General features: G+C 38.5%; 1 protein-coding gene across 1 annotated transcript; it reads left to right on the top strand.

Annotated features, from left to right (window-relative positions):
• Positions 1–1,038, top strand: LOC128547969 (uncharacterized). Its single transcript, XM_053522038.1, has one exon. It carries the CDS (start codon positions 268–270, stop codon positions 1,036–1,038), a length of 771 nt encoding a protein of 256 aa, XP_053378013.1. The 5' UTR covers positions 1–267.
• The last annotated feature ends 11,785 nt before the right edge of the window (positions 1,039–12,823 follow it).

The following is a 12,823-nucleotide window of genomic DNA, read 5'->3' as shown; positions in this document are numbered from 1 at the left end:
AATCAGCAAGATAAAGCAAGATCACGTCGTAATATTTAATGAAGAATAGAACACTAAATATTGCAATTTTGGGAACAACTCTCAGCGTCATTTGAAAGAGCTTGATTTTTCCAATATGTTTACTTGTATGCGTTTAATCACATACCGGTTCTTACAAAGAAATCATGAAGAATAAAGTGCATACGTAAAAAATGATCGGACTATTAAGGACGTGGTTGTCGATGGTAAATGACGCTGGTTGTATGAACGTCGCAAGACGCTAGTAGAATGGACGACCATGTTAGAATGGCCGGCACCGGCGGAATGGAAGAACATGGTACAGTAGACAACGCTGGTGATATAGACGACCATGTGACATTGGCATATGCAGAAGCTGTGGACGACGATGGTAAAATAAATGACGTCTGTGTAAAAGGTGTGCCGTTTAACTGGAAGGGGTCGAATAAACCAGAAAATACTGACTTTTCTGTAAAGACTTGGAAGGAAGACTTGACACTATTAGTTGAGAACAAAAAGCTCTATGTTTCCAAAGCTGTTCTAGGGCTTGTCTCCCCAGTATTTGACAGAATGTTTCAGTCTGAGTTTAAAGAGGGGCATCAGACAGAAATTGAGCTTCCGGATAAGAAACTGGATGATGTCAAAGAGTTCCTGAGGTGCATTTATCCTAATATGGAGAATGATGTATCCGAAAAAAATGTTTACACAATCCTTTCACTGGCTGACGAGTACGAGTATAATTATGGGCGACAACTATCAGTTTCAGTAACACCTGTTAACATGAACGGGGTTGAGACAATTTCCTTAATACTGAAAATAGTTTTAATAAAAGCACTGAAAAAAGAGCGTGACGTTTGTAGAATTTTGAAAGAAAACATTTCACCAAGAAGCAAACCAACATCGTGGCGACACATTACATTAGACGAGAAAGAAAATTTCTCTCATTTTGCAAAAGTGGACTCTGAAATACACGTACTTGCTTACAAAGGACACAGTTTGTTATACGATCACTTTCTACGGGTTACCCATATACATGCTTAAGATAGATAAATCTACCAATTCATGAATCGCTCACTTTTATATAAGGAGTATATCCGAGCATAAATTAATGCTTTACTTGACTTGTTTGCCGAAATAAAAGTTGCCGCTATATGCATTAGCCAGTATAACAATTGATGGTCAGTATCTAAAAACAGGAAATGTAAAACCCTTTGAAGGACTGAACTCAAACCAAATGGAGCCGCAATAAAAAAACACACACACACACATAACATAGTGTAGAATCATTTTTGTGAGCATAAAATTTCGTGAACATGAATTCGTGCATTTCAAGATTCAAGATTTAAATATAAAAGGAATAGGAATATCATTTGTCATTCAAGTTCTTGGACGTGGTTTTATTTGTTATTCAGAGAAAGTGAAGAACTTGTTCATGTCCGCATAATTAATGACAATTACAAGTCTTGTCTGGTATAATTTAGCTCTACCAGGCGTTCACATAGAGGTACAATTGGGGACGCATATCTCTGTACGTTTTTTACGTCTTGGTGACAGTATAATACGCTTACTTTAGTAGTATTACTAAATATAACTTCATGCGTTCTCTTTCTATTGTATATATATATAACTCGTTTATATATTCAGAACTACACTGTCTAATTAAACTTCTAAAGGTGTTATTACAATTTTTGCTCTTCAGAATGGTGTGCATCGAGTGTATTTGTCTTGAGAAATCAAGGAACGTAATGCAAGATTAGCTTCTGTCATTTACTACAATTTCTGCATCACACAAAATGTCAGATTTCTCAGATGATAACCGACAGACAACCTAAGTTAACCATCTTTCAAAATGACGCTAATGAGCATAATTTCTTCAAACAATTCTATTTGTTGAAAGAACGTTTCACTTACCAAAAATGAAAGTTAACTAATATATCAGTGTCGGTGGTTAAAATATTTGTTCTATGTATAGAAATAAATTGATGCGGCCGCTTGTATAGTAAGACTCAATTGTTCTTGCCGGACATGATTTCCCCGTGTTTTACAGATGCTGGAAAAGCGGTCGTTCTATCTTCTATAATTAAAGAAACACGACATGCAGATTTCAATGGCGAGCATTATATTAGGCGATAGGTAGATCCCTCGGCCTTCCGTTACCCAGCTGAATGGCTCTCCCCTTTAAAGAATTTTACACCACTTGCGACGCAGTAAGGGTCAAGTGAAAACACCAAGTAGTTTCAGGAATGGAGATATTGTCATAAGATTATGATTAATGCACACAGGGATATAAAGGACAATTATTGAATACTAGTATTACTGACAAAAACGTGCACAAAATGAGCGAGTATGCTTTTAAACTTTTCATATATACAGTCGTGATTTCATGTCTTTCATGAAATCAAGAAAAGCAATTCCAGTTTTCTACAAAGGTGTCAGTTATTGCTACATACACCAGCGATAGCGTTATTTTATGTAGAAAGCGTGGAGAAATGGCATTTATTTAGCGAACCACTTGCCTCTCACCTCAGTTTGACACAATTAATTTATTTACTCTCCATTCCTCGCCCGTGGGTTATTTAGTAAACATTTAGTCGTACAGGGTATATCCAAATCAGCTATTTCATTAATCGCATCATAATATTCTTAAACCAGTTTTAAAGACATTTAACTTTTCACATGACACAGCACATTTGGAGACCCAGCATGACAGTTTTCGAGTACGGATAAAGTTTTACATGTTTAATGATTTTATGTTCATATAAGGCTTTATTAACGGTATCAATATTTTAATTTCTGAACCCCATACTCGGAAGTCGAAATCACGAAACTACCATTAAAAAAAGGTGTAAGTCGAAATCACGATGGTGAAAACTCGAAACTACGATGGTGAAAGTCGAAATCACGAAACCACGATGATGAAACGCGATATCATTTCGCATTTTCACCATTGTGGTTTCGCGTTTTGTTTTCAGCATCGTGCTTTCGACTTTTGACTTCCGTCATCGTATTTTTGACTTTCACCATCGATGATTCGATGATGAAAGTCGAAAGTACAATGATGAAATTCGAAAGTTGAAACCACGATAGTGAAAACACGAAACCACGATGGTAAAAATACGAAATGATATCGCGCTTTCATCATCGAGATTTCGACATTCAGCACCGTAGTTTCGTGTTTTCACCATCGTGATTTCGACTTCCACCATCGTGGTTTCGACTTTCATCATCGTAGTTTCGTGATTTCGACTTTCGAGGTATGTGGTTCAGGAATAAAAATCTCGATGGTCCAAACGGAACACTACTTATTAGTAGTTACTGACTTACTGTAGCACATTGTAAGTTTGATGATTAAAATGGTCGCCAAGCAAAAAAAAAAAACAAAAAAAACATCAGCCAAGTTGCACAAACACGTGTGCGGAAGTCGCTAAATAGCTTTGCAGATTTAGTGCTTTGCTTCACCACCGACTCATCTAATGTAACGTTTTTAATTAACAAACCAAAACATGTATGGAAGGCAGCATAAACAATACCCTCCATTTCCCAGTATATTCTAAATACGCAACATTATTATTGTTAATAACAGTACTGCATCTTTTCACTTGTTTTAGCTGCTTTCACAGTTTGAAAAGTGAACATTGATACTTCATTATAAGCTTTTTTTTCTTCAGATATTTCGCGATAACTTACTGGAGATTTTTTCTCTGTTAGCAAAACAGAGTAAATATTAAACTGAAAGCTATTTATAATTCATTAAGGAAGTTTTTTCTTGTGTATCTCAATGAAGCCTCAAAATCTGATGTGTCGCTTGGGTCACTTCGATAATTGTTCAAAAATCAACTGTGACGATTGGGTGTCTTTATGCTATTCTCCTCCAGTAAGCTGACGAATGCAGTGAAACGGAAGTAGTCAGTCGTATAGGCATTAATGTGCTCGAGTCGTCCAGTGAGTTGAGAAACTTCCAGAACTCCTTTTCATGTCTCTAACTTACATCTTTTAAAAGAAATTTGTCAGTGCTGAATAATAACCATAAAAAGAGTTTTGCTCGATGCAAGAAAAATATTTTCAGTCAAACAAAAACTTGTTAAAATCAACTCCAGAACGAAACCCAAAATATAATGGTTGTGTATGACCTAAGATTCCATGACACATATCTGTAGTGAAATAATTTAAAGATGAAAATGTTACTTCAATTTCAAACATAGACCTGTCATCTGATTTCTTTAATGCATACAATTCCGAAATTTCGTGCAAGTGTTTTTATAAATTTAACATGACTTTACCTTTACCTTTTTGAAAGTTTTTTTTTCTTTCTTCTTCTTAATACACAAATTCTGTCGCAATGAAGTACTATTCAGTGTAGTGGTTAGATGAAGAAGTTAATGCTGTACTGAATAAGATACCTTTATGCAAATTAGAACAAGTATTTAACGGGTATTTCTCAAAAAGTATATGTTTAATTATACATTATCATTGTCAAGATAAAAGGGAAACGTAGCTGTGTCAGTCTAACAGATAATCATTTATTTTACTAAATATTCTGACTAGAATTGTTAGAGTGGCCTCCGTGGCCGAGTGGTTAAGGTGACCGAGTTGAAATCACGTGCCCCTCTCCGCTGTGCGATCCAAACTTCGTTTGATGCGGACATTTTTTTTTCATGTGAGGAAGTTAATAAGCTGGCTTACGGAAGGTCGTTGGTTCTACCAAGATGCCCACTTCGAGGGGCACCCGATGTCTTCCTCCACCCCCGAAAGCTTGAAAGTCGCCGTATGACCTATAATTGTGTCGGTGTGACGTTAAATCAAAGAAAAAAATGTAACAGGTAACTCGATGAAGTTGACCAGTGCAGAATTAATGTTTCATTTCTTTTAACACACAGACTTCATGTTTTGTTAAATGGCACAATGCTATACATACCGCACAAGTATTTCATATGTTTCGATACAGTATAAGCATTTTCTTGTCATATTTTGTCAAATAGTATAATTTTCGTAGCGCAATGCTACATCTGAAGCACAAGTATTTCATTTGTTTCTTTGACGCCTTGTTTAAGTGTTTTATTGATGTATTATTGGTACTGCATGATCTCATTTGCATGCTATTTTTGCCCTTTTTTCTATTTATAACAAAAAATGCAAATAGAGTCATTGTTAAATTTTAATGTCTTGTTTTCCCCTTTTTTGTATAGGTGAGTTGATGCGGCAGTTGCAAATTATTATGTACTTTATCTTGACAACGTGACTCCTAAAGTCCATTTTTCACGAGATAAAATTCATAATAAAATGTACTTTCGAAAATACCTAATGTTATACATGTTGGGGTTGTGTCAGAATAACTGTCAAGGATATTTCAACAGGATATGAAGACATTTGCGGTTAGCACAACATTGCCGCTGGACTTTATATTATAAATTCATGTCAAGAAGTTCCGGGTTTAACACAAATTTATGCACTTTATATTGTTTTTCTGAGTGGATATACCATAAATAAACTCCTCCGTCCTTCAAACAAGTACGTAGGGTCTATACATACAAATAAGGCCATTATATGTCATGGTTGCACACACCTGTTGGTTCTTTGTTTTCCATGTATATGTGATAAAATTTAGTATTTATAAAGAAATGTCCGCCCACGGCAACCGCTCCCATTCATATGTTCCCGCCATGCAGTACTAAATACTAGACCTGCTTCCATCGGACGTTCGTTGTTATCAGTCTATAGTCCTGCATGATCGGTTACATACTTCTCCTGTCCTGTCCCAGACGTTTGTTATGATTGGTTAGGTACTTAACCTGCCCTAAGAACTTTGTCGTGATCGGTTAGGTACCTCTCCTGCCTCGGACGTTTGTTGTGTTCGGATACGTTCTTTCCTGTTTCGAACATTTGATGTGATCGGATACGTACTTGTCCTTCCGCGGACGTTTGATGTGATGTGTTTCCTGCTTCAGACATTTGTCATGATCGGTTACGGATAGGGCTATATATAAAAAAACCCGTAGTTCGGTCCACATACTGAGACGTTGAAAATACCGTTAAGGAATAATACAATGATAACTAAAATGTGTACAAAAAAACAAAATGCGGTCACTTTTATCAAGAGTCATCCTAGGAAACTTTTTTTAACGAAAACGTTTTATTCTGTCTGTAATATATATGAAAATACACAAAGATTTTAATTCGGAATTCAATTACACCTCGTCCTCAATAGCTTAGCACTATGCGCAATGACCACTTTAAAGCGATTTTAAGTTTTTTCAAGAAATATATATTTTATGTGACGGACACACAGTTGAAGGTATGGACACCTATTGAGGCCTGATGGTATCAATTGTCTATATGTAACAGTTTACAAACAAATAGGCAGACACTTCCTGGGCAAAGTAGAGAAGTAAATAGTGGCGTACATGGTAGAGACCAATAGAGTTTCAGATAATTCAGAAAAAAAAATACTAGTATGTAAATTGTTGCCGTTCTGTTCGTCAAACGGAAGGAAAATTCTAGTCACATTCTAAACGCCAGACTTTGTTTTATCAGTTTTTTTATATACGCACTTCAATCTGTCATTTATTTAATAAATGGAAATAAACAACAATACTCCTACGGTTGTTTTGTTTTCATAAGATGTAAATCAAATACAGTCGTTATGTCAAATACACACAAAAGTACAATTCGCAAATACCTGACATTGCACACATGAGCATGTTAAATAATTAAGTTGTGACAGAATACTAAGAACAATACATCTTCCGAGAAAACGAGGTCAAGGATTTTTCAGCAGGATCTAATAAATACAATTGCGGTCGCTGAACTTTTATTTACGGAGTTGTGGTTATTTATGAATTTGCCATAAATCAACGCCTCCGTCCTTCAAACATTTGAAAAGTTTACAAGTACATATAAATGAGGACTTTGAGATATGTCTTCTCACGCCAGTTGCCCCCATTCAGCTTTTCGCATTATACAGTACTAAATACCAACTCTGCCTGATCAATTATGTACTTGTACCCAATTCTCCTGCATGATCGGTTACGTACTTATCCTGCCTCGGACGTTTGTTATGATCGGTTACTTACTTATCCTGCCACGGTCGTTTGTTATGATCGGTTACTTACTTATCCTGCCACGGACGTTTGTTATGATCGGTTACTTACTTATCCTGCCACGGACGTTTGTTAAGATCGGTTACTTACTTATCCTGCCTCGGACGTTTGTTATGATCGGTTACTTACTTATCCTGCCTCGGACGTTTGTTATGATCGGTTACTTACTTATCCTGGACGTTTGTTAAGATCGGTTACTTACTTATCCTGCCTCGGACGTTTGTTATGATCGGTTACTTACTTATCCTGACCGGATATGTATGATCGGTTACGTACTTGTTTCGCCTCGGACGTTTGTTATGATCGGTTACTTACTTATCCTGCCTCGGACGTTTGTTATGATCGGTTACTTACTTATCCTGCCTCGGACGTTTGTTATGATCGGTTACTTACTTATCCTGCCTCGGACGTTTGTTATGATCGGTTACTTACTTATCCTGCGTTTGTTATGATCGGTTACTTACTTATCCTGCCACGGACGTTTGTTATGATCGGTTACTTACTTATCCTGCCTCGGACGTTTGTTAAGATCGGTTACTTACTTATCCTGCCTCGGACGTTTGTTATGATCGGTTACTTACTTATCCTGACCGGATATGTATGATCGGTTACGTACTTGTTTCGCCTCGGACGTTTGTTATGATCGGTTACTTACTTATCCTGCCTCGGACGTTTGTTATGATCGGTTACTTACTTATCCTGCCTCGGACGTTTGTTATGATCGGTTACTTACTTATCCTGACCGGACATTTATGATCGGTTACATACTTGTTTCGCCTCGGACGTTTGATGTGATCGGTTACTTATTTGTCCTGCTCCGGACGTTTGCTCTACAGGGATAACGCATATTTTGTTGTTGTTGTTGTTGTTGTTGTTGTTGTTGTTGTTGTGTGTGTGTGTGTGTGTGTGTGTGTGTGTGTGTGTCCTGCCCGGACGTGTTTATGATCGGTTATGATCATTCGGTATGATCGGTATGATCTTCCGTCTCGGACGTTGGTTGTGATTGGTTACTTACTTATCCTGACCGGACATTTATGATCGGTTACGTACTTGTTTCGTCTCGGACGTTTGTTGTGATTGGTTACTTATTTGTCCTGCTCCGGACGTTTGCTCTGCAGGGATAACGCATGTTTTGTTGTTGTTGTGTGTGTGTGTGTGTGTGTGTGTGTGCGTGCGTGCGTGCGTGCGTGCGTGTGTGTGTGTGTGTGTGTGTGTGTTTTCGTGTTAAAACATTTTCAGAATTCCGAGGGATTAGTTTGTAGTTACTTTGAAAAAATCCAGTTAACAGGTTTGGAAATATGCCCCCGGAAAGGAACACCGGACGGACGCACGTGACTTCAGTCTTAGTATTGGGGGTATCCACATAGTACTGGTGTCCCAGCTGTGTGGTGTAAGGCCACAGCGTATGTCCTGCGAGTAAAGGTACTTTGATAAAGCATTGGACCCGATGCCTTTAGTTTTTACCAATTTATTTCTTCTTCTTCTTCTTCCGGATACAGGACAGGAATCCAAATAGGAATATAAATTGTTCTCGGTGAGTGAGGGGCAAGACAACCAACTCTCACAAGACTGTACAGTTAAAACGTCCTAAAGTGAATATGTATATGTTAAAACTTAAAACGGCGTTCATCCGTTAGCTATCTACGCTGATGACAGACGCGGGGTTGCTGCTGTGGCTTGGAGAACAGCCTTGAAGACCTCAACATCTGGAATGTCCGTGATAGAGATTGGTAATCTATTCCAGTCCTGTATCGTGCGGATAAAGGACTGCTTGTAGACTGTGACATTAGTTTATGGGAGGAATAGCAACCGACTGTCCCTGGTTCTTATGTCGTTGGACTTTATAAGTTGTGCTTCATCAGGGATGTTAACCAAGCCGTGTGTTATCTTGAATAGCATGGTCAGATGTAAGAATCTATGGCGGTCCTGAATTGATTCCCAGCCGAGACGGTTGACCATTGAAGTGACACAGCCTGTGCTTCTATCTGTGTAGCTGTAGCGAGCAGCACGACACTGCACCTTGTCTTAACGGTTGATGTCTCCCGCTTTGTAGGGATCCAATGACGAGGCAGCATACTCCTTTGTTGGACGGATCATAGACCTGTATGTGGTGTCACGGGCTGGCTTGCTGCAGACTCTTGGGTTGCACCGTAGGAAACCAAGTGATCTGGAAGTCTTGGCTGCTGTTGACTTGGAAGTGCTTCTCCCATTGAAGGTCATCACTGAGGGTAACTCCAAGGTACCTGACACTATTTGTGACCTGTAGCTGCTGGTCGTGGAGGTAGTAGTTTGTTTCACGGCTGTGTCGCTTGTTGGTTATGGTACTTTACAGGGTGAAAGCTCGTCTGCCACTTGGATTCCCACTCCTCTAGGGATGAGAGGTCAGCTTGGAGTTTGGTTTATATTAATAACTCTAGGAATCTCATTCCTTCTGATATCCATCGCCACAAGCAAGGGTATGAGAGAAGATAAAACGATGTCTAGCACCAAGCCAGTGAGCTGTTTTTCACGTCTTTGGTTTTACATGTGCAAAGGACGAACCAAAGACCTCTCACACTCAAAGCGGTCACTGTACCACTAGGCTACTGATATTATTGTGACTGTTAATGCAAAGTGATTTGAATATCCCTCATAGACAAGACAAATGTCAAAATGTTTATGATCATGTTCCGAGCCGAGAGTCTTACTGCTGCATGTGACACCTCGTCCGTTACGGCTCCGGTCATGCATACCCATGTTACAGACTTACTAGTAAAGTTACGTAAGATCTTTAATCTCCTACTATGTCCTCGACCTCTGAACTAGGGGTCAGTTTTCCATGGGACACATTTTCAAGTCATGGTGGTCAATTGTGCAGTCATTTCAAAATTAGACCATGTGTGACAATGTTCATGGCTTAACACGATTTACTGACATACGCACAGAGAGATGGAAACATACACACAAACATATGCACAAACTATTTGGAGCATAAAAAGCTGAGACAGACAAACATGTATTCGTACATCTTCCTTAAAGGTGGTTAATCAGATTTTGGTCAACTAATGGAATTGTATGAAACTTAAATTACTGATCCTTTTCACTTATTTGTATTCACTGAGTTCTTAATACACGTCAGACTTTCACTTAAGTATTTTTTAAAATTGTTTTTCCTATCCAAACCAGGGATTTGTCCTTGTGTCAAATGATGCGGGTGATGACGTGGAACAATTACTTTAAGTTTGAATCAATCCATTTAGTAAGAACTGAGACAGAGTAAAAGTGCATCAAAACTTTAACCTGAAATTCTAAGTAAAAAGGGGGGGGGGGGATAATTCATGAAACACTGGTGCCAGTTATCCAGTTATGGACCTTGTGTCATATGTTGTGGTTGATAAGATGGTACAACTATTTTAAGTTTGAATCGAATCAATTCAGTAATAACTGAGATAGAGTGAATTTATTTATTTATTTGGGTTTTACGGCGCACCAACACAGTATAGGTTATATGGCGCCAAACAGGACTACAAATTTTGGTTTCACATCTCATTTACATCGAAATAAAAACATAAGGTACGGAATCAAAATTTGCATACCTGCTGGAATCACATAGTTACAGCAAAACCAAGTGTTAAGACCCTATTAGTCGCCTCTTACGATCATGCAAGGGTAAGGCAGTGGTTCCAATTCTTTTCAAACACAGATCGTCCCAGAACCACATGGGGCTAGAGATAGACTGAAAGTGCATCAAAACTTTAACCTGAAATTCTAAGTAAAAATGGAGGATAATTCATGAAACACTGGTGCCAGAGTTATGGACCTTGTGTCATATGATGTGGCTGATAATGTGAAACAACCATTTAAGTATAAATCAAATCCATTCAGTAACAAGAGCTCGTTGAACACGAAATGCCCCCTTGATGCATTCAGTTATTGCACAAGGAACAGGAATTATATAGTCACTGTGCACTGGACGTTTGACATACTGACCTCAAATTAATAATTATAGGTCATTTACCAGTAATAAGTAAACTCTATATCAAATGTAATCTTAGACCAAAGCATTCTCTTAATTATTTGGCAAAAAAGTTCTACTGTTCTGGGTTAATGTGACCTTGATCTTCGGCCTACTGACCTCAAAATCAATAGGGGTCGTCTGCTGGTCATGATCAACCTCCCTTTTATATTTCGTGATCTTAGGACCAATCGTTCTCAAGTTATCGGGAAACGGTTTAACTGTTCCGGGTCACTGTGACCTTCACCTTTCACCTCAAAATCAAAAGGGGCCATCTGCTAGTCGTGATCAACATCCCTATAAAGTTCCGTGATCCTAGGCCCAAGTTTTCTCAAGTTATTGTCCGGAAATGGTTGAATTGTTTCGGGTCACTGTGACCTTGACCTTTGACCTATTGACCTCAAAATCAACAGGGGTTATCTGCTGGTCATGAGCAACCTCCTATCAACTTTCATTATCCTTAGGCACAAGCGTTCTCGAGTGATCGTCCAGAAAGGGTTCAACTATTCCAGGTCACTGTGACCTTGCCCATTGACCTATTAACCTCAAAATCAAAAAGGGTCATTTGCTGGTTATGAACAACCTCCCTAACAACTTTCTTGATTCTAGGCTCAAACGTTCTCAAATTATAGCTCCAAAACAAGAAGCTGAGTTCAATAAACGCTTGATGCCCCCGGTGGCATTCTTGTCGCTACAAAGCATCCTAAGTCCAAAACGAGGTCAAGTTCAAGGTCAAGGTCAAACTGAGGTCAGGTGATGTCTGAAGATGAGGAATGGTCACAGGTTACATCTGCATTAGTATCAAGTCATTCTAGTAAGGAGTATTGATGCTAGACGAAACGGTCTCATTTGGATAACCTCGTACGGACGGACGGATGAACGAACTAACGGACGGACAGGACAATAACTATATGCCTCCCGCATCAGTAGATGCCGGGGGCATAAAAAAAATATCTGTTCCGGGCCACTGTGACCTTGACCTTTGACCTACTGATCTTAAAATCAATAGGGGTTATCTGCTGGTCATGACAACCTCCCTATCAACTTTCATTACCCTAGGCCCAAGCGTTCTTGAGTTATCATCTGGAAACGGATTGGTCTACGGACAGACAGACAGACCGACAGACCGAAATCTGCAACACAATATTCCCCATCTTCTTAGAAGGGGGGCATAATAACTTTGATAGAGTGAAAGAGCCTGAAATTCTAAGTAAAAAGGGGAGATAATTCATGAAACATTGGTGCAAGTTATGGACCTTATGTCATATGATGGGGTTGATAATGTGAAACAACTATTTTAAGTATGAATCAAATCCAAAACTTTTACCTGAAATTTTAAGTAAAAAGGAGGGATAATTCATGAAACACTGGTGCCAGAGTTATGGACCTTGTGTCATATGATGTGGTTGATAATGTGGAACAACTATTTCAAATTTGAATCAAATCCATTTAGTAATAATTGAGATACTATGAAATATTAATATTTGAGAGGAACTAATTTTCGTGGATTTCATGGTAGTCAATCCACAAAATTTAATCCCAATGAATAAGTAAAATTCCCATTCATTTTATGTTCAAAAGTTCAAATCCACGAATTCATATCCCCACGAAATTGCCCTTTTGAAAATTGCCCACAAAATTTCATGCCAACGAAATTAAACGATTTTACAGTAGACTGAAAGTGCATCAAAACTTTAACAAAAAGGGGCAATAATTCATGAAATACTGTGGTGAG

This window comes from Mercenaria mercenaria, chromosome 1, assembly GCF_021730395.1.
Source record: "Mercenaria mercenaria strain notata chromosome 1, MADL_Memer_1, whole genome shotgun sequence".
Taxonomy (NCBI): domain Eukaryota; kingdom Metazoa; phylum Mollusca; class Bivalvia; order Venerida; family Veneridae; genus Mercenaria; species Mercenaria mercenaria.
Note: the sequence above shows the minus strand (reverse complement) of the source record. Positions and strands in the feature narration are given on the sequence as shown.

Bases quoted from the DNA above. Each gene is read 5' to 3' on its own strand.
- LOC128547969 (XM_053522038.1), top strand. From the start codon at position 268: ATGGACGACCATGTTAGAATGGCCGGCACCGGCGGAATGGAAGAACAT.